The sequence below is a fragment of the Carettochelys insculpta genome, chromosome 3 (assembly GCF_033958435.1).
Source record: "Carettochelys insculpta isolate YL-2023 chromosome 3, ASM3395843v1, whole genome shotgun sequence".
Classification (NCBI taxonomy): Eukaryota; Metazoa; Chordata; order Testudines; family Carettochelyidae; genus Carettochelys; species Carettochelys insculpta.
In genome coordinates this window covers 88888242-88911232 of record NC_134139.1, presented here as the reverse complement: position 1 = coordinate 88911232, position 22991 = coordinate 88888242, and the positions used below count along the sequence as shown (strand labels likewise).

Below are 22991 nucleotides of genomic sequence, written 5' to 3'. Positions count from 1 at the left end.
TTTGTTACCTTGCAGATCTTTTATTTATATTCATTTATTGCAAAAAAAATCATGACACCTTGATAAAGGCTTAACTTTAGAGTATAAAGCAAATAGGTACAGTTAGTGAAGGTGCAGAACCAACAATATTTGGTGATAGTTTAACAAATTTTCAAAGATGGGGAGGGTGTCAAGGGAAGTCTACAAATGCTCAAATTGACAGACTATAAGGGGGATATCAACAAATAGTCCCTTCATAGTTGGAGTCTGAAGTATTATCAAATCAAATATTTTAAAAAATTAGAAAATTTGTTAGAAAAAATAGATGCACTAAGTAGTATATACTGACCCGTGCATATCAATTTTCTTTGAAGTAAAAAAATTCTTTACAAAATGTTTTATTGCAAGTACTCAATTTCATATGCTGCTTCTGTAGCCCAGACTAAGTGTATTGTTTAGGCAAATTTTTACATATGCAATTTGTTTTAATATTAAATCTGAAAAAGGTAACCGAATATACAGAGCAAAAACTTTCCCTTTTTAGACTAGTGTTACAATCCACATTTACCACTTAAATATAAATATTACGCTACAGCTGATCATTAATTAAGCTGGAGTATACAACATCAAGTGCATGAGTCCAACAGAAGATTTGCCTATCTATACCAGGAGGGTATCAGAATGTTCCTATACTGCATTTCTTCTGAGTGATCACTGCCAGACTTTTTCCAATTGAAAACAACAAAAAATGACCTTTTACACTTAGGGTGTAGAAATTACAGGTTTTCTGATGGTTGCTGGTAGCATTTGGTAAAAATTATAACAAGGACCTGCAGGTCTTTACTGACAAAGCAGAATTAGTCTGGCTGTATTTCTAGAATGCAAATATATATGGCACAAAATTGACCCAACAGCCCTCTTTTTAACTAAATCCAGATGCATCACCTATCACACCATAATATCTTCATTAAGAGAGAGATGTAGTGTTAAAAAACCCTGCATGGGGAAAAAAAATGGATGTGACTTTTAGGCCTTTTGGCACTAAGATACAAACGAGCAAAAGGTACCAGGATTAACTGCTTGGCTAACAGACCCAGCAGGCAGTCACCACATTTTAATGAAGGATAAGATGACAGCAGGAGTTTCTCTAGGTTTAGTGCATTTGATGTTTACCTACTTAGATGTCATACAGTGACCCCTCAGAAAAGGCAGATTGTATAACAAGATCTGCCCTTCCCATAGTCTTCCATTCTGGTCTCTAAAGTGTGCTTACATGGCCTCAAACTCATCGATTCTCTGCTTGGTGTTCCCTTGTCGGATCTGCCTCAGCGTCTTGTACTTGTCACGGCCCTGCCGCATGTTCTCTGTGTGGATCATGTCATTGTGGGTTTTCTTGTTTTCATCCCTGGCCTGGGCCAGCTCATTTGTCAGGGTCTGCAACATTAAGTACAGGATGTTATAAAGCTGGGTCTCACAAAAAAGCTGAGAGCTTGACAGACTGAAGGATGTTTTAGAAGCAATCTGATGACCACCTTGGGATACAGAAGAGGGCAGAGGAAAATGGGTGAACAGGACCCTCTGGACATTCCAAATATCAAAACAAACTGAACATAAGCTATTTGAACACAGCCCCAGTGTCTGAGTAATGAGAAAAGCCCATATGAATTGCATGAAAAAAAAAAATCATGTTAAAGCGCAGGAACAGAAAGCTTTATGTTCAGACTTCAAGGCTTGTCTAACATGGAGATTAGTACTTGGCAAGCATGTGTGTAGATCTACAGCATGCTAATTGGCCATGTAGACCCTGCTACCATGCACTGACATTAGAAAAAGTGCACTACAAATATTTGGGGTGCAGTAGCTGAGTCCTCAGAGCATGCTGCACACTACTTCCATAAATGAGTAATATTTCACATACACCACTCTGAAAGTGCTGTGCCTTTAAAACAGGACTCAGTTTTCAGCAACATTAGATTTAAGTGTCAGACAGGTAGTCATATTCGTCTGTATCTTCAAGAACAACAAGAAGTCCTGTGGCACCTTATAGGCTAACAGATGTCTCGGACCATAAGCTTTCGTGGGCAAAGACCTGCTACTTTGTTTTCTTACCATCAACTGCCTCTGAACACGCTGGTTCTTCTCTGCTTCAGTAATACGTTTCTCCTCATTGCGATCACCCATGATGCCTTCACTTGAGAACTCTGCACTGTAGCCTGAATATTCTGTCCCTTCATCTTGCAAGTTATCATGGACATGGTAATTCACAGGTTCATAGATAGGGGGTGGTGGTGGTGGTGGGGCAGTCATTACCAAATGTAGCTCTTCTTTTGTCTTCACCAGGTCATCTTGGGCTTCCTTGGCCTTTTGAAAATGGGTACAAAAGCAGATAGAGAGTTTATTTAAATCCAACTCAGTGAACACACTGTAGTACCCCAAAGGTAAGGGACAGAAAGCAAGTTCTGCGTTTTGAATGGCTGGATATTTGCTAAATCAGAAGAATGCTTTCAAATGTACTTTTCTCTTCAGTGAGATTAAGGTTTGTTAGGATAGTGGATGTAGCCACTATAATTTCATTAAGCAACAGTCTTCCTTAACATATAACAATGCCTGGGGAAGAACTGGTATTGTAGGGGAATGTAGAATCCATATTTCTAAACAAAAAGGTTGAGCCCTCCCTGCCCAGCACCTTTGTGACCTGATTGGTCCCAAACCAGGCAATTTGCCAGTCAAGGGGATGTCAATGCTGCCCTGCCCCTCCAGGATCTGCTCTTCCCTAGTACAACTGTGCACCTGGCCCAAGCCCACCCATGTTTCCCCACGAGTGCTTCAACCACAGAGCATCCACAGGGTCACTGACAATGCAAAAGCAGGGGAATTGCCAGACTAGAGATGTCTGGATTGGAGAGATTCAACCTGTACAATGGACTTTTCAAATGAGAAAGCAGCTATTGGTCACCCTTAGCTGGGACATCCATACAACAAGAAATGCACGTCCCTAAATTGTGGAGCTTTGAGGTGGCATGTAGGCTGCAAGAAATTGGGCTTCTTGCTTACTGAACAGTTCTTCTCTAACCAGGACTAACTATGGTCTTGTGAGAAAGCTGAAGTGAGCTTCTAGCAAATGTAGATAGGGACTGTAATACTACAGCAATCTTCAGCTTTAAAAAGTAGCTGAAAAATACGGAGGAGACCTGTTGGTAAGAGTTTGGCAATTTTCACCAAAGTTTTGAAATATCCATACTATCTCCAGCCACTCAGAACTTTTGGATAGTTACCAAACCTCTAATTGGTGCATAAAAAAATACCAAGGACACACATTTTCCTCTACATGATAATTCTTTTTGAACAAGGAGACTGCAAAAATGTTTTTCTGGAGGTGCAAAATAGCAAAGACAGTAGGAAACTAAAGAGAAAATGTTTTCCAGATGTAATACACCAACATAAGTTAAACAAAAATATAAACTTCACACTTAGGGATCTCCCAGATTTGCTCTCACTTCTGCTGCATCCCTTGAGTCAAGTCCAGAAGAAGGCACTTTCCAAGAACAGAAGTGTTGGACTGTTATATTAGTGCTTTTACACTGTGTCCATTTGTCTCTCCTTCATTTAATAACATGTATCCCTAGATGCCCAAATACATTGACCATGATTCTGTAGTAAAGGCCACATTCAGAGTTGTTCTACTGCTCAGTGTTTAGCATTTTGAGAGGATCAGATCTGTTGGAGGAGGAGGGAGATTTCACATTGAACTTTGTGTTGGAAGTTAGTTGCCCCATCTGGAAATTCAGCATTTCCATTAATGCTTTACTAAAGCTCCCCTTTTTCAAAAAAAGTGTTGTACAGTAAGTTTTCATACCCAGAAGCCCTGGGACCAGGAGGTTGCTGGATATTCAAATATTCTGGATAATAGAGCAGTATACCTAACAATGCATAACACTAAAGAAAAACAAGATTAGATATTAAGAAAACAAATGTATGCAGAGTACTTTATTTGCCAACAATAGCATTGTACTCTGTGAACTTATACTGTATTTATTTGTATTTACTTCTACTGTACCGTAGTTACCAAAAACTATTACAATTTACTTGTGGTTAAAATGCTGGTTATTTGAGAGTTCTGGATGATAGAATGCCAAATATGACAATTTGCTGTACAAGGCTGAGCATATTGGTGCATTTTACTAATTCAAGTTGAAAGCTCTGGATCAATTTAGGAAAGCACAGAAACTCACCCTGTGTTGCCATTCGTCAACCTCACTCTCTTTACGCTTCCTTGCCTCTTCCAGAAGAGCAATCTTGGCTGTATATTCTGCAAGCTCTGCAGCCTGTTGAATAGCAAAGCTAGAATTATCCTTGGAGCTCTTTCAGTAATGCTTTTGTGAATGAGAAATGCGATCCAAATGTTGCATGATTTTGTGAATAGACTGCCACTGTAATAAAGACTCCATTAAGTTATGGGCAGCTTGCACTTACATGGTGTATCATTTGAAAAGTTCCCCAGCAAAGGAGGATTCCATGATTATGCTATTGCAGTGCTTCCTGTGGCTTAAGGAGTTACTTCCTAGTACCCTAAGCTTCATTTAAAGATATGCAATAGAGAGTCCACTTTAAATATACAATTCAAGGTTTTATATGCTAAGCCTCAAAAATGCTTATAGTTCCTACCAGCTGTTCCTGGCTCTTCATTTGGTCAACTGTTTGCTTCTCCAGCTCTTCCTTGGCTTGGAGAGCAGCCAAACGCTCAGCCTCCAGGCGTTCAGCTTCTTTCTGTGCTCTTTTCCTCTCCTCCTCAAGCTGAATGGCTTTTTGGATCTGATCTGATAGCTCTGTAAAGGAAGAGGCATGAAATAAACCAGTGAGTTTAACAAACCTTTTAAAAAGGGGTCTTGCACACCAAAGTAAATGGTCATAGGAACAAGGCTAAGAAATACTTCTTCGGTCTTCTGTCCACAAACTCCAAGGTGGTTTCTGAACAAGCCTGGGTGGGGTTACTTGACACACAGGAAGTCTATAGTTTATGCAGAAGACAACACCCCTTTTACAGAATTCTGGCAATGAGCGTAATGGTGGGGTTTAGTCCATACTGAGGAAAACACAGCAACTCTAAAGTGTCAGAATATGAACCAGTTTAGGGACTGGATGTTGCTGCTTCTGATCCTCCATACTGCTTTACATATTGGAGTTTGGGAAGAAAAACCTCAGATTTCAATGATGTCTTATTAATGAAGCAGCAGGTGTCTTGGCAGGGTACTTAAAGGAGGGACCATTTAGAGCTACTTAATGAGAAATATTTGAGTCACCTCACTGATGGAAATAGTCATATTACACCTTCCTCATTTCCCAGACCAAAAAAATTAAGGTCTTTTCACATCTACCTCTTCTACACAATAGCGAGTGACCATTGCACTAACAAGGGAAGAATTCACTATCCCTGTATGTATACACATGCACACACTCCGGTTGAAGTCTGTTTTGTGCTGCAGAAACGGGCAGCTGTCAAGTCATATCATTGCTTTGCAAAGTAGACAGGCAAAGCCCAATGTGTGGGATCAGACACATCCTGCTTTCTGACCAGCACAGTCCTTTACCTTTCTCAGCCTTCTTGGTCTTTATTTCGTACTCTTGCAGTCTCACCATCAGCTCCTCTTTCTCCCTCAGCATCTGCTCCTTTTCTCTTTCAACGGTCTCTCTCTTCTTCTTTTCATTTTCCAACTGTTGCCTGTTTAAAAAAAAGTTTAGAACCTAGAAAGGCAGGAGTTTGCTAGATCCACTGAATTCCATCCATGCTGCAGAGGGCCTCTGCAACTCTGTAGAAAGCTCAGTAAAAGCTTCTGCTCAGTTTGCAATGGCAGTCCAAAAAAACAAAAACAACCAACCCTGTTAGAGTGACCTTGAGAGTGGGGACTGTCTTGTTCTATATTTATACAGCACCTAGCTCAATGGGTCCTGGCCCATAACCAGGTCTCCCAGATGCACTGCGTAATTGAAAGGATTCACAGACAGCTCACAGAAAAATCAGATGCAGCGTAGTTGCACCCATGACACTCACGATACCAGACACATGACGTGTGAGAGGTAACAATTTTTACTGGACCAACTTCTCACTCATAGAAGAAGGTCCAATAAGAGATTCTCCCCCACCTTGTCCTGCTAAAAAATGATCACAGCTATGTAAATACTTTGGAAGGAAACAGCGAGAGGCATCAGACACCAACGGATGCTGAGCCCAGTTATTGATGATGATGATGTAAATACTTCCATACAGACAACCATTGAGAAGATTGCTCTAAACTAATGCTAATGCCCAGAGCTGAGCAAAATTACTTGCTAGAAATATACAAAGAAAACAAAAAGCTTAGTCTAATCACATGGTCCTCTTTATCCTCTCATAATAGAGGATGAAACGCAGCAGCAGCAACAGCAGCAAATATAAACACTGACATGAGGTAACCATTTTCCTACAAAAGCTGCAGACCTGTCTAGTTATCACTGAGGCCAAGATTTTAACAGAATGGGAGGAAAGGATTAAAAATCCATGTTGATAAGAAGAGTAAGTACAGTTACATTAGACAGACTCAAGCTCCAAGGTAGAAGCCAACAAATGGCAGTAGGAAGAAACTTCTTGATGGGTATTATTCTGTAACTGCTCAGTCTAGTTTTATTTATACTTTCCTCTCAAGCCTCTTGTACTGACTGCTGTCAGATAGGATATTGGCATATTCGGGTCTGAGCCAGTCTGGCAAGTGTCACATTCTTTTGAATTATTTCTTCTTCACATAGTCAGTACCCACTCAATTATAGTTTAGAATCTAGGGCCAGATATTCCCCTCACGCTATGACAGGATGAGCGTAGTAGCCCCCAGCATCTGAAAGGTTCACCACTTGCTTTGGTGGAACCCCACCTACATCTCTTGTTCAGCTGTCATCACAACTAACATGCTTTACCCTAACAATGTGATTGCATTCAAGTTATCCACATATCTCCTCCTCTGTCCACTTCAGCTCACCTTTCCAACTGTTTCTGGTGTTTCTCTTCACGGGCCTGGGCTTTCATTTGCTGGACCTCAATGGTGTCAGGCTTCCTGCGGCGCATGTACAGTTCGTGGTTGCCCATGCACAGCTGTAGGATCCGCTTGTTAATTCTTAGACGAGGTGCATAAAACACAAAGTCCTGGGAAAGAGACAGAACAACGGAATTCAGTCTACGAGGGAGTGGTTTCTTGTGGAAGGAGACAAAGTATTTCTAACTTATTGTAGGTCGACCAACCATATGGCCACTTTCCTACTGCCATCCAAAGGCACGCACAGGCATTTAAGTATTAATAGCAGCTGAATTTTCAATTACATATTCCTAGTTTCTACACTCCCATAAATACCTCGATAAAGGAGTAACAGTAGCACAGAAACAGCTTCCTATTGTTTCAAACGCTTGGAAAGTCAATCAGATTTTGTGGGAGGATATTGAAGCAGCCACCTCTTTTTATTACACAATCATGACATTGTGTGGTTACAATAGTATTGGTTTGTAGACCAAACATGCAGGGAAGTCCCATGAATAGAAATAAGATCTAGGACTTTCTAGATTTTATGGTGTGGAGGGTAAAAAGTATTTAACTGTCTACACTTGACATGAAAGAGTTCATTGCAAAGGTACTTACAGGTGCTTTCTTGTCAATAGGTTTTATAACAAACTTTTTGTCATTGAAAGAGATGTTTCTGATTTCACTCCAGGGGAAGCCAATCTTTGGGGTCAACCTGAAAACAAATACAGATATTAGAAGAGACCAACATACAAACACCACAAGATGATGTGCGTTTGTTTCACATTGTGGAAAGATTAATTGATGTACCATTGCTTCACTCCCCTTTAGGCAACCCCTGAGCCACATGCTGCAAACACAGGACTAGACAACTTAAAACTACTAAATAAACCCCATGAGAAAAAAGATTTGGTCCTTCCCATGGGAAGATGTGTCCCCAGTGTTCAGAAGCTGCTGAGGCACATGCAGTTTTAAACAAAAAACCCACACAACAGTTCTCTGCCACTGGGAAACATACCTGCAGTTAAAGCACAACTTGGCCCAAAATTTAAATCCTAATTTATTTTCAAATACTTAAGTTAATTTCAAACAGACAATAATTCCTCTCAGTAATACAAAGACCTCAAATTAAGAAAAACAGAAAAGTTACAAGTCCAGATCTTTAACCCCTCCTCCCCTCATCTTAACTTATGCCAAGTGCTTTTTGAAGTTCTGAGTTTGGAAAGATGAGAGAAATTAGAGAATTACAAAGTCTACTTGGTTTTGATTCCATTTTATTTTTAGGTTTTACTTTATCAATACTATGTTCAGAAGCTGCTGAGGCACATGCAGTTTTAAACAAAAAAACCCACACACCAGTTCTCTTAAGTATTTGAAAATAAATTAGCATTTAAATTTTGGGCCAAAATCCTTTGTGTTCCTTCAAAAGAAATGACCAGCGTAAAGGGCTGTTGCTTCTTGGCCTTTGTGGTGAAGATCAAGTACCTCCTCTCAGCAAGATAAAAATTTCTCTATTCTAATTAAAACAGAAGAATCAGATTCTAATCTGGACAATATAATGAGGCGAAGTAGAACAACTGAACAAACTTGCAAAATTCCAGTACTTGCTTACAAGTTCTATAACATCCTGGTGGGGATGGGGGAGGGCTGTACATCTGGAAATTCATCATTAAATGGCAAACAGTGTCAATGGCTGCATGATATACCAGAGTGCTGACAGGCATTTCTAACATGCATTTAAAAACCTCTAAGCATTTCCAACACTAAATGTTTAACCAGTCCAGGTAATTACTTCTAATAAAGAGAAGTTAGTCACCGTAGTAACGATGGTTCTTTGAGATGTGTCCCCGTGTGTGCTCCATGATAAGTGTCAGGCTCGCCCCGGCGCCGCAGATCAGATCTTTCCAGCAGTTTCTGCCGGACCGCACATGCGCCAGCGCGCACCGCTCCCCTGCACGCTCCCAGCCATGTGCGCAATCTGGTCCCCGCCAGTTCCTTGACCAACCGCCTCGGATGCTCCTGAAAAACCACCAAACAGAGATCCGAAGCAGGGAGGATGGGCGGGTGGTGGAGCACCCACAGGGACACATCTCAAAGAACCATTGTTACTACGGTGAGTAACTTCTCTTTCTTCCTCGAGTGTCCCTGTGGGTGCTCCACGATAGGTGACTACCCAGCAGTAGCCCAAGAAAGGAGGTGGGTAATCGGTTTATGTGCAGCTTGCCCCCGAAAGGACCGCTGTCGAGAGGCGGGTATCCTCTTGGAATACCCAGTGTAGGGCATAATGCTTGGCGAAGGTGTTATAGGATGACCAGGTCGCCGCTCTGCAGATGTCTTTTAGCGCGATGCCCTTGAAAAAGGCTGTTGATGCCACCACTGCCCTGGTGGAGTGAGCCCTAGGCAGGGCCAGTAAAGGAGTTTTTCGAAGTTCGTAGCACATCTTTATGCAGGACACAATGTGCTTCGAGATTCTCTGTGAAGAGAGACCCTCTCCTTTTGACCTGGGAGCGAGAGAGGAGTCGGAGTCTGTCCGTTTTCTGGAAGGACTTAGTCCTGTCTATGTAGAAGGCCAATGCCCTCCTCATGTCCAGGAGGTGCAAGCGTGCCTCCCTGCTGGAGCCATGAGGCTTAGGGTAAAACGAGGGTAAAACTATAGGTTCGTTAAGATGGAACTCTGAAGAAACTTTCGGAACGAAGGCTGGGTGCAGCCATAAGGTTACCGCCTCCTTTGAGGATACCATGCAGGGCGACGTTGCCATAACTGCTGCGAGCTCACTCACCCTGCGAGCTGACGTGATTGCAAGAAGGAAGGTTGTCTTTATCGTAAGGAGATGGAGGGAAACTGTAGCTAAGGGTTCAAACGGTGGTCCCATTAGCGCGCTGAGCACCAGGTCCAAGCTCCACGATGGTGGAAGCGGTTTCCGAGGGGGGTACAGGTTTACCAGCCCCTTCAGGATCCTGGTAACAATAGGATGGGCAAACACCGTGGGCCCTTCCTCTTCATGCCGAAATAGCGGCGAGATGGACCTTCAACGAAGAGAGGGAGAGCCCACTTCTCTTGAGGTCCAGTAAGTATTCTAGTATTACAGGTATAGGCACCTCAAGGGGAGCTAACTGCTTGGTGGAACACCATGCAGTGAATCGAGTCCATTTCTGCTTGTAGGTCTTCCTGGTGGAGATCCTTCGGCTACTTTCCAGGACTTGTTTTACTCCCTCCATACATGTACTTTCTAGGGAGCTGAGCCATGGATTAACCATGCTTGTAGGCGCAGGCCTCGGGGGTGTGGATGCACTATGGACCCCTGGGCCTGCGTGAGCAGGTCCGGCACCACCGGAAGGGGAAGCGGTGGACGATCCGACATGCGCAGAAGCAAGGGGAACCATTGCTGTCGATCCCATGTTGGGACCACTAGGATCATGTGGGCTCTCTCCCTCCTGGCTTTCTGCAGGACCTTGTGGATGAGCACTGTGGGGGGAAACGCGTAAAGCAGGGGGCCCTTCCATGAAATCGTGAATGCGTCCCCCAAGGACCCCCGCCCCAATCCTGCCCTGGAGCAGTACTGGGGGCACTTCTTGTTGTGCTGAGTGGCAAACAGGTCTATCTGGAGAAATCCCCATGCATGAAAGGTCGGTCGTAGCAGATCGGAGCGGATCTGCCACTTGTGTGTGAGTGCGAAGCGCCTGCTCAGCTGGTCTGCCTTCACATTGTGAGCGCCTGGTAAGTACGAGGCTTTCAATGTTATAGTGTTGGCAATGCACCAGTTCCACAGCCGGACTGCTTCCGCACATAAGGCACGGGATCGAGCTCCGCCTTGTCGATTTATATAAAACATGGTGGAAGTATTGTCTGTATTGATCCCGTCTACCTTGCCTTGTATATGGTCTCGAAAGCGTTTGCAGGCGTTGAACACTACTCTCAGCTCCAGTATATTTATATGCAGTGATTGTTCCATAGGGGACCACAGTCCTTGCTCACCTTTTCGCCAATGTGTGCTCCCCACCCTATGTGGGAGACATCGGTGGTGAGAAAAATAGAGATTTGTGGTTGGTGAAAGGGTACCCTGTTAGCATGTTCTTGGGGTTTACCCACCATTGCAGGGATCTGCGCACCTCTGTCATGGGCGACACCACCCTGCGGACGGTGTGGGATGCCGGCCTGTAGACGCTCGCCAGCCAATGTTGCAGGTTGCGCATATGCAATCTGGCGTTCTGTACCACGAACATTGCCGCTGCCATGTGGCCTAGCAGCTGCAAGCACATTAAAACCGGCACCATGGGGCTGTATGTAATGACTTGTACCAGGGAACCAATGGTGCGAAAGCGAGCGTCGGGCAGATAAACCCTTGCTGTGATAGAATTTATGCGTGCCCCTATGAACTCTATGTCCTGCATGGGGTCGATCTTTGGCTTCACAAGGTTGATGACCAGGCCCAGGGAAGAAAACGTGTTTGCTGTTACGCGTATCATGCGTAGTACCTCTGCCTTCGAGGCACCTTTCAGTAGGCAGTCGTCCAGATATGGGAATATAAATACCCCCCGTCTGTGCAGGTAGGCTGACACCACTGCCAGAGTCTCGGTAAAGACTCTGGGGGCCGAGGAGAGGCCGAACGGCAGAACCTTGTATTGGAAATGTTCTTTGCCGACCATAAACCGGAGAAAACGTCTGAGCCGGGTGGATTGTTATATGAAAATACGCATCTTGTAAGTCGAGGGCTGCAAACCAATCTCCATCGTCCAGTGCCGTGAGTATAGAGGTGACTGATCATCCGAAAGGGTTGTTTGCGCAAGTACCAGTTGAGGCCTCGAAGATCTAAGATGGGCCTCCAGCCTCCTGTTTTCTTTTCTGTGAGGAAGTATCATGAATAAAACCCTTTCCCCTGGAGCCGCTCCAGCACTCTTTCCACCGCTCCTATAAGCATCAGGTGGTCCACCTCGTGCTTGAGTTTCGCCTCATGGGAGGCATCCCCGAGATGAGGCCTGGGCGGAGGTCTTGGCAGTGGGAGCGACTGAAAGGGGATCACGTAACCCGTGGCTATGATCTCCAGTACCCATTTGTCTGTGGTGATCTTTTGCCATTGTGAGTGGAATGGTCGGAGGCGATGAAGGAACATTAATTGTGGATGACGTTGTGTGATGGTAGTAATAGTGCAGCCCTCGACCTGTCCGTCAAACTTGTTGCCTTTGGGCCTGCTCTGAGGATGCACGGCCTCCTAGGCGACGTTACCAACAAGTTCTATACGGTTGTTGCTGTTGATGCCGCCCTTGGTCATAGCCCCGTTGGTACTGAGCACGCTGAGGTTGGTACGGGTATCGCCTTTGTTGAGGGTAATACTTTTCTCTCTGTATGGAGGGGTATAAATACCCAGGGTTCTGAGTGTAGCTCTTGAGTCTTTACTGGAATGAAGGACCGAATCAGTTGACTCTGCAAACAACTTCTGCGTGTCGAAAGGGAGATTGACAATTTTTGCCTGCAGATCCCTCGGGATACCCGATGTCTGGAGCCAGGATTCCTTGCGCATGACCACTGCCGTAGCCATTGAGCGTGCCGCCGTGTCCACTATGTCCAGGGCGATCTGGACTCCTGTCCTCGAAGCTGCATAGCCCACCTGCACGATGGCCTTCAGCACCAGCTTATCTTCTGGAAGCGAATCCATGAGAGAAGTAAGCCTGGAGTAATTGTCGAAGTTGTAGTTCGCTAGATGTGCTGCATAATTTGCCACTCTCAGCAGCAGGGTGGAGGAGGAGTATACCTTTCTGCCGAATAGCTCTAGCTTCTTGGCATCTCCGTCTGTTCCCCCTGCTTTGTACTGGGAAGTCTTCGATCTCTGCGGAGATGATTCTACCACCAGTGAATTTGGTTGTGGGTGACTAAACAGGAACTCCATGCCCTTCGCCAGGACCAAGTATTTCTAATCTGCTCTCTTGTTTATAGGTGGAGCGGAAGCCGGGGTCTGCCATATAGTGGTAGCAGACTCCATGATTGCTTTGTCGAGCAGGATAGCGATTTTGGACGAGGCCGGTGGCCTCAGGTTTTTGAGGAGCTTGTGGTGCTTCTCCTGCACCTCTGCTGTTTGGATGCCTTGCGTGAAAGCCACCCTTTTCAACAGCTCCTGAAACTGTTTGAGGTCGTCCGGGGGTGGGGGGGCGCGCAACATCCCCGGGGGCCGTAGCCTCGTCAGGGGAGGACAAGGAGGAACCACTAGGGTAGACCTCCCTTCAACTCTCAGGGTCCTGCTGTCGGTGGTACACCCTCTCACTGGAGGCTTGTGAGGGAAAATCTCAGGGTTCCAAAATCAACTCCCCCTGAGACAACCGTGTTTCCGTCCCCGTCTGTGAGTGCCCGTGGGGGACCTGCCCCTGGGTGTATGCCTGTGGTGTCTATGCCCAGCATGATAAGGATGACCGTGGCAGCACGGGCACAGTTCCTGGGATGGAGACCTGGACCACTCTCGAGGTGCATACCCCCAATGTCTGGGGGAGCGAGATCATCTGGATGACTGAGACAATGGTGAAACTGGTTTGTGATAGTACTCCAGAGGGTCAAATCCCAGAAAGGGTGAGGGTGGCCCGAGCCATGGTGATGCTGGTTGGAGGAACAGAGAAGGCAGCTCTGGGTAGGCTGGGGGAGACCCATGTCTCCTGGTTGGTGTTCGCAGCGTAAGGGGAGGACTTGTTGAGAGCAGCCCTGTCCAGAGAAGGGCTGCGGTGCCAGGTTTTCGCTGCTGCCTTTCCCCTCCCCTGCGGGGCTGGCTCCGCCCCTTCCCATGCCAGGGATCTTGGCCCCGCTGTCAGCACCATGGTCAGCACGCTTATCTGCGGTGCCGCACAGGTGGTCTTCTCCGGTGCCTGCAGGCTGCGTGCCTGTTGGCCCTGCACCGTTGGTGCCACGGGGGTCTGTGCCACTTGTGGCAGTGCCACCGGTTCCAGCGCTTGCCTGTCCGCCACTCTGAACGCTGCACAGGCTGGCTGCTTAGTAATCGGAGGCTCAGCCTCTGCCACATGCGCTGCCGCTTGTTTGTGACTGCAGCTGGGGGCTGTGTGCTACGCCCGTCCTGCTCGCTGTGGCCACCAGCAGGGATCGGGCTGGAGAGAGCTTCCTCCGTTTCTGCACCAAGGGGGTGAGGGACACCGCCTTCCTTTTATGGAGCCCTGTGGGTCCCTCCGGTTGAGGCCTCTCCAGCACATCTGGCTGGAGGGCCTTATCAAACAGCAACATTTTCAGCCACATTTCCCTATCCTTTCTGGCTCTGGCCATGAGCTTTGCACAAAAGGAGCATTTCTGGGTGACGTGTGATTCCCCCAGGCACCTAATATGTTGACCGTGCCCATCAGAGGCTGGCACAGCTTCACGGCACGACTCTCACTTCTTGAATCCTGAAGAGGACATTGCGGTGAGTCTTTGAGCTGTTAATAGGGTACTTAGCACCTTCTCTGTGCCTGTTCCCCTCTCACGGACCCCAGCCTGCCGCAGCAGAAGGCCTACTGGCCTTCACATCCCCAGGTTGCCTCCGCTCATCCTTCTTGTTTACTAAGACTTTCTACTTATTTTTTTTGCAATAAAGAAAGAAACAAACAAACTAACTAAGAACTCCGAAAAACTAAAAACTCTGAAAACTCTAAATACGCAGACTCTGGCCGCAGCCTGAGCGGATTCCGTCTGCAGCCGATGATGGTTAAGAAGGGACTGGCGGGGACCGGATCATGCACGTGGCCAGGAGCACGCAAGGGAGCGGCACGCACCAGCGCATGCGCTGTCTGGCAGAAACTGCTGGAAAGATCCGATCTGCGGCGCCAGGGCGAGCCCGACACCTATCGTGGAGCACCCACGGGGACACTCGAGGAAGAACTTAAGTTACTTAAAGATTATATGTGCTTTACATGGGGAAAGGAAGGGTTGGAAGAGAGCCAGGAAACACAAGAGCTTGCAATTTAAAGCAAATGCATGCAAGCCATGTGCCAAATGGTAGAAATTGCCCACCATTAAAAACACAGGATTAAAGACACAGGGCCCAAGCCTACTTTCCAGTGCCAGCCTTTAAACCACTGCAAAAGTAATACCTATGAAAAATTACACATTTCCTTGCCTTTACTCTGGGTACATGCATGCATGGTTTTTTTTTTTTTCCCCACACACACACACACACACACACACACACCCACCCACCATCATTTCCCTACGTTTTGATTTGGCAATAACTGCTCCAGTCCCCTCCATATTAGATTAAATGAGAAATCTAGCACCAGCATGGAGTAATACAGTATACTTGGAGATGGCTCTGATACCCTATTGAATAAATTCCAGCTGCAGTATTGTATAATGGTAGCTTCTCTCTCTCTCTCTCACACACACACTTGAAACACTGTAGTAGAAATCAATTGTGTGGGTGTGGCAGGGGCTGGTATTCACCCTTAAATGTAGGTACCAACATACAGCAGACTCCTGTATTTATCAATAGTAATGTCTTACTCAACAGCAAACAAAACCTATGCAAAATTTACCCCAACCTCCACTACCCCAAAACCAAAGTTCTGCCAGTACATCCAAATCCTGATATATTTAAGTACTCTATATCAGCACTAGGAAAAACAGTAATCTGCTAAAAATAATCCAATTGCACAGTAGCAAAAAGAGTTGAACACAACTGATTTGGCATATTTATTTTGTTTTGCTAGTTCTTCTACACTATTTTCTTTCAGAGGTCTAGGCTACAGATTGCCTGGCTATGTGGCTTGAAAAACCTGTTTGCGTGACCATGGTTACACAGTCAAACCAGTCATTCAAGAAAAAGGTGGTTTCACCCATGTAGTACCTCCTATGACACTCCTTGTTTTCTGGGCAACAGTACGCATTAGTACAGCAAAGGGAAATGCATTCTCTTCTTTTGCACTCCACAGCAGGAACCCCAACCAGTTCCCATTCATGCTGTATTCTCAACTGTCAGTATATGAGAAATTCAGAGAAATGAAGCCAAGACTAGGAGCTTTCCTAAGTGACTGACAGAGAACCCTTCATTTTGAACTTCCTTTTAGTTCCCCTTCCCACCCTTTGGGCCTGTGGCTCATTTTCCAGACTCCAGCAAAGAGATACACACAAGCAGAACCAATTTCCTTTTAAATTCTACTCTTTAATCTTAAATCTCCTGCTTCTCTGCCTTCCTCCTCTTCCACTCCCACCCCCAGAACACCATTGTTAGTGGGCCCACAACTACTGAAAGATGGATTGCAATTACAGGCATACAAAGAATTTATTCTAATTGGCTCTTATATTAATGGCAACTATGTTTAACACTCATCTCTGAAAAAGGCAGTTTCTAGGAATGCATAAGGAGAATCCAGCCTGTAGATTCTTATGCTGCAGCCACCCCCATATTGTCTGATCAATTGAATTTGGACAATGTTGGTGTTTCCCTAAGATAATTCTTCACAGCCAGATGTTTTAGCTAATGCATGGAAGTGGAGGTTTGCAGTGTGTTTTTTAAAGCCAGCTGTTTGGTACTATGAGTGCATGCATGACATCTCAAGAAATGTCAGAGAAATACTACCAATTTTCCTATGTTGATGGATAGCCTAACATACAAGCAGTCACACTGCAAGGAAGAAAACAGCAAATCAGGATTCAGATAAAGCATGAGCCTTTTCATATCTCCCAATACATATTGTATCCCGCGTGGCTACCCAAATTCAGATGACATTCACCAAGCACTATTTTTACTGATTTTAAGTTCTTTGGGCTCCAGCACCAGCCAGCTGTCCTATGGAGATGGATCTCACACACTTACTTATCATCCTTCTCATAAATATTCAGGCCCAGTGCATCTACTCCCAGCCACAATTCTGTTCCTTTCTTATTCTTGATTTCAAAGTAGTTGATCCCATACATCTCCAGGTCTTGTGCAATCTTTAGATATTCCAGCATCGCACTCTCTCTAGTTGTGGGGGGAAGGAAAAAAAAATATATATATACACACATAAGATAAACCACCTCCTCAGAAATGAGAAGCCAAAGCTAGGGAAAGAAACATTTGTGCAAGAGGCATTTCTTTTGGGGCAGATAGCTTATTTTAATTCCAGTTTGATGCTTGGACTTATTTGGGAGAGACATCTTTACTGTGTTCTACCTTACTGAACAGCGTCAAACATTTGGAGTTAATAAGCCATAAAATCATGACTTCTCAGTAAGAGAGGGTTAGTGGCATTCATGTGTCGTGGTGTGGGCAGGGGACAACCAGCCAACCAGAGAATATGTAATGCCTGACTTTCCATGGTATTAGCCTAACTGTATTTTGTTTAAAGGCACTTTCAGTAAGTTTAACAAATGAACGTTCAGAAGGTTGTATGCATTCACTGATGCCTTCTCTACATGTGCCAGTATTTATGTCACCTTAGCTTTTGTGACCATAGGAGTAGTCAATGCCGACCTACATGTTTGTTAATTGGACTGGAAATTTATTGTGCTTGGCTGCAGTACACTTAACACATGATAAAACTGGTTTCCAATTCTACTGGATTTTCACATTATTCCAGGCTGGACTGGAAAGTAAATGTTAGCTGTTTCCAGGGCCAATTACTTTGAGATTCCCCTTTAAAAATACACAATACAACTGTGTGCTTAAGATGATTAGCAGAACAAATCAAGGTGACCTAGATACAGCTCAAAAGAGGTACTCACTTGAGCATTCCACCATGTTCAGCATGCCAGACCTCAATCCGTTCTTCCCACTGCTCTCTGGAAAGTTTGTGCTGGTCCATTACTCTGATACATGGAAGGAAGTTAGAAGCATTAGGTTCCCTGTTCCACTACATAGAGTTGCAATATGCAACTTTGCTATGTACTTATATTTGTCATTTTTCCCTCTCGAGATCTGCAGATACAGCACTAACCTTAAAACAGCTTTAACATTTCAGAATAAAATGGGAACCCCTCCACAGGAAGTACAGCTGTGCTGCTGCTGAAATTAATGCTACTGAAGCCTAAATGCCCTCATGTCCCCAAAGCCAAGAACAAATGGCTTTGGAAGAAGGACTAGTTCATGAAGTGGAACATTGCCAGTTATCTATTTCTGCTCAGCAAAACCCACTGGCTGTGGCTGACTAAGGCCACAGCCTCATTCCACAATGGCATGAAGGCAACACATGACCCCTTGTCCAAAGGGAACAGTTTATGGGAAGAAACACACACACCCTCCAATGCGACAGCTGAAGGAGTGAGCTAAAACAACAAGTTCACTTCTGCAGACAGAGATCTGGCGCAGGGAGAGGATATCATTGGGATAATATGATTTTAAAAATTACTGATGTATAAACAGAACTTCTCCAGGAACAGGGATGTTCATAATGGCGATCTGCTGTTTCCCCACTCAACACATCCCTGCTAAACGTTACTCGTGATTAAGTGTTTGGGGGCAGGTGTGTGTGTTTGCACCTGTGCACAAAATTCAAATTCTTAGCTGAAAAAGGTGAAAACATTCCTCTATTTTCTGATGAAAGGAAGTATTGAGTAGGGGGTCTCCAGTCGTGAACATGTAACCCAGATGGCACAGAGGACAATGAGATGTGTAGGTTTTATACCTTCTGATCATACCTCTTTAGGGGGAGTTTAGGTGGAATAACCTGGAAGACCTGGGGCAGGTTCACTCTTCTATTTTAACCCTACTCACCGTTGGGGGACCAGGCGTTCTGAATTGAGGTAGCCAGGCTTGTGTAATTCTTTACTGTAGTCACCAAATTTGGCTTGCACAGCATAAGAGCCGAGAAGAACTGCTGTTTCGGGTGGGCAATAGATCTCATCACTGAGGATCCCTTCCTTCACCTGCAGGAAGAACAGCTTCTGGGTGATGTCCTGGATCAGCTCATCAGATACATCTTCAGGGAAGAACTTGGCCCGAAATTTGAACTGGAGGGGATTTTCCTTTCTGACTTCCTGGGAAGAGACCTAAGAAAAAGCAGACCCAAAAACTGAGCAGACAGTTAATAAGATAGGTTTCTTTCAAAAAAAGAAAAAAAAAAAAATGGGTGTAGGGTATTAGCACACCGGTCATTGGTCTTCAGATGAGATTATTTCAGGAATTTACTGTTTATATGGCCCCTGTTGACTGCAACAAACTCCAGCACCAACATGGAACCCCTTTCAAATCCATGAGCACCCGTGTAAGTGCTAGGATCCACCTGCAAGGAGCTGAGAGTAGGATTTAATATACAGCACAGGATTTAACATAGTTAGTCCAAAGAACAACCTATTTAGTTACAATAAGGCAGCAAAAAATATATATATGTATCCTTCTAACGCTCGTCACTAGGTAGCAGCAGTAAATGGATATGAATACTGCTTCAAGTGGAACAGACCGATCTATGTTCCATACCAATGCTTGTGTCAGGGTAGAGTAGAAGGAAAGTGAAGATGTGTTGGCATTTAGAAAAAGAAGAAAAATGATCCCAAATTATGGTCCGTGGAATGCCTGCAGTTCCCTACGATCAGCCCCTTTCTCCACAGAGAGCCTGGCTCTCCTCCTCGTTCCCAGCAGCTAAACGGCACGAAAACTATTTAATGCTCTTTACACATCTTATGCAGAAAGAGACCCAAAAGTATTTGCAGTAGCTCCCATAAAGGTGTCATGACTGGGAAGTCCGACTTAGTGGAGAATCCAGATGCTTCGACAGTTTCCTGTTCTTGGTGCCGTGTTTATACGGAACCTAAGAGCCAGTTAGGTGTCAGACCTCAGGCATCTGGCAGAGTCCAAAACAGGAGTCCTCTGTTAGTGTTTAGTTTCTAATCCAAGAACTTTTAGCAGGTCCTTAGGTGACAGGTTGGAATTTTAGCTCTTAGAGCCCAGCAGACCAGGGTTTAAGACCTGCAGTCTCTGATAATATGGGAGCAGAGATTTTCACAATGAACTGTCTATTCAGGAACACAGGAATGTAAGAATTGCCATACTGGGTCAAAGCACTATTCTGACCAGTTCCTTGTCTGGCAGCGATGAACATCAGAGAAAGATACAAGAAACTTCACAGTTGCCAGATGTGGGATAATCTTAATCCCCAAATGCAGTAGTTCATAATATTAAAAAAATCAGAAACTCCCAAAGAGTACATTAATTACAACCTGCTTTAAAAGTCTAGCAACAAATGAGCCTGGCAACTAATTCTACACTAGCATAGATGATTAACCACCATAAATTAACAAGTGACACTGGTGGTGGCGGGGGCGGGGGAGACACTTATTTTGTGGAAAGCATTGATGTATCTTGAGTCTAGCCCCAGAACATCAGTCTTATAAAAATTCTATCGCATTTATACAGACTGCCAATGTGCATTCACAAAGATGGGAATGAACTTCCCGTTTGCCTGACTAGGATTCCTGCCACCCCAGGCCAGCTGACTCACTTAAAAGCCACATACATGGAGCTGTAAGGAATTAATAGCATGAATAGGGTTGACAACAGCAATTGGTATCTGAACACGACTCACTGACCAAAAAGTTGGTCCTGTTTCAATAGTTAATCCAAAATTTCAATTACCTTTTTATCAAGTTTCAGCCAAGTCAGGAATCCTTTGTTGTCTACATATTGAAGACCAAAGTACCATACTTCACGCAACCCTATTGTCTTAACCACCTGAAACAAAAAAAATAAAAAAGGTAATATACATTGCACAAATGTTATCTGCACCATCAGCTGTCTCAGTTGAACCTCCCAGCCCCATCTAATTAATGTTCTTATAGGCCCCCCCGCTTCTTCCCAAGGTTGCTAGACTCTGGCCTTCCAGCTGCAGCCCCTGACTGCTATGCTATCCATCTGAATCTGAACTCAGACAGGGAAGAAAACAACTCACAGAAAGGAGGGCAAGAAGCGACAGATGAAAGGCCTGCCATCTGGGCTCAAGTATCAGTGGTGACTGATGGTTTTTTACCTCATGATGTTATGCAAGCAGAATTGCTTGCTAAAAGGACACTTTCTAAGATGGGATGGTTGGTGGCAGCAATGGGTACCATTATTTTTAAGAATCAAAAGGATGAAGCTACAAAAACCCCTCTCCCCCTATGCTTCATCTTTGCTCAAAAAGTGAATTTTTACTCTGGGAAATCAACACAAAAATTCTTGCAGAGACAAGGTATGGGCAGTTTTTCTGTGAGGTAGCTAAGTAAGGTAAAGTCTGATACCACTGCCTATGGCTGACTTCACTAAACACAAGTGCCTCAATTCCACTAGGATTTTAGGGCTTGTAAAACACCTAGGAGTTGCTGAGTAACTCCATGAGTGGTGTGAACACTTATTTGGAATAACGCATGGTCCCAGTGGGTTTAGTTGGACACCAGTGAGAACAAGGTATTTTTATTTTGGGTAAGCATCCACATGTGGGTGGCATTACCTCAAGAGAAACACTATGTGTAGACAAGCCACCACAGCGGAACAGCTGACAGATGTTATCTCCCAGTAGCACACACACACCCCTCTTTTGGCAGCAAAAAAGCTTACAAGTAAATGCAGATATTGTATTTAGCACCAGCCTAGAAGCACCTCTAGGAAATTCTACTTCAGTAGCATCTACAAGTACAAACCTGGTTGTGCAAGACAGTTGCAAACTATGAGGTTGTCCCTGCCCAGATGATTTTGCAGTCTAAACAGACAGATGGCATGAGGGTAAAAAGACTCAAAAAAGCGTGAAGTTACCCAAAGGCTACACAGCCAGTGGCAGAACTAGCACAAGAAACCAGGTCTCCCGATTCCCTGGTAGGAGTGCTGTGCTGGAACAATTTGTATAGTGGGCTGCTGAGAGCCACTGACCCTAATCAAACTCTGAACATAAAGGAAACCACTTCAAGCCGGGGGTGAGATAGCACTCCAAGCTCCAACACCTATGCTACCTGGCCAGCACCCTATCCACTCATTCTTGGAGTAAACATTGTTTGAAGAGAGGAAAACCCCCACAAGAACTATAGTCAGGTGCATGGTTACCAAGAGCATTCATTTTACTGAAACTATTTCACAGGTAAAGAGTTTTGAAAAGCCTTTCTAATACATCAAAAAAAGTACATGAACCACTCAAATCACTCTTACGGGTCAATTTAGTGTTGTATTGTAACTGTTCCACCTTAAGATCAAGTAATCGGTCAGCTGCAGATGTGCTGGCTTCTTTGGTCAAAGGAGTCACATCACAAATTTCAGAAGCAGATTTAGGCTAGGACAGAGTTTAATTTTCCTTCCCTTTTTTTATACTTCTTGTGATGCCATTCACAGCACAGAGCCAAGGTATTCTGCAGTTCACATTTCTCAGGAGTGTAGGAAGGTAGTTTCATTAATGCCTCACCAACTGCGTTTTTATAAAAAGTCAAACAAGAGTCCAAAGGCCTCCTCTACTCAGAGCCTTACTTGACCTTCACTCCATAGTAGTTCTCCTTGAATTTAGTACCCAATGAGCCAGCCTTTGGCAGTGAGCATGTGAGAACTCCTTTAAGAAAACCCAGCAACCACTCTGATTACCACTCTGTGGGGTTACAGTTTCAGTAGCCATGGTTGGTTAGTGATAGACAATCTGTAAGTTACAGCAATGCACATGACTCAAGGGAAACAACTAAGATTCAAAGGAGCATTTACACAGAAAATACAAGCTAGGTGCCCTACTTAAAAACATGAAGGTCATCTACATTTCCCACTTGAGTGAACTGTGCGATTAGGAAAAAAGAGGAAGAAATATGCTTGCACACAACTGAGAATGTAGGTTATAGGCTTCCTGTGCCCTTCTTTGTCTGGCTTATAAATTAAATGCTAATTTTACTAAAAATAGACTTTAGGTCAAAAATGAATCTTGTGTCATCAGTCACAAGACCTCAATACAAACAGGGTGGTTTGTAGTTAAAGGAACGCATCTCAACTAACAGGTGCTTGATTTAAATTCCTCCTCCTTCCCAGCTGCACAATTGGTTTGTTCCATCACAAAAATACCTGAGAGTTTCCTGAGGTTTACGTGTGTTTTGAA

The 22991-nt window shown here is 44.5% G+C and overlaps 1 protein-coding gene across 3 annotated transcripts in view; it reads right to left on the bottom strand.

Annotated features, from left to right (window-relative positions):
• EZR (ezrin) overlaps positions 1-22991 on the bottom strand; it is a 54551-nt gene continuing 31560 nt past the window's right edge. For all 3 annotated transcript variants that reach the window (XM_074990300.1, XM_074990298.1, XM_074990299.1), the window contains exons 4-14: positions 20534-20629; positions 18677-18951; positions 17689-17772; positions 16799-16945; positions 7638-7734; positions 6987-7150; positions 5568-5698; positions 4645-4805; positions 4212-4304; positions 2089-2340; positions 1-1413 (exon numbers count right to left, since the gene is read on the bottom strand). In XM_074990300.1, the coding sequence (XP_074846401.1) occupies positions 1249-1413; positions 2089-2340; positions 4212-4304; positions 4645-4805; positions 5568-5698; positions 6987-7150; positions 7638-7734; positions 16799-16945; positions 17689-17772; positions 18677-18951; positions 20534-20629 (1665 nt within the window). In that variant the 3' untranslated portion in view covers positions 1-1248. The remainder of the gene's footprint in view (positions 1414-2088; positions 2341-4211; positions 4305-4644; positions 4806-5567; positions 5699-6986; positions 7151-7637; positions 7735-16798; positions 16946-17688; positions 17773-18676; positions 18952-20533; positions 20630-22991) is intronic.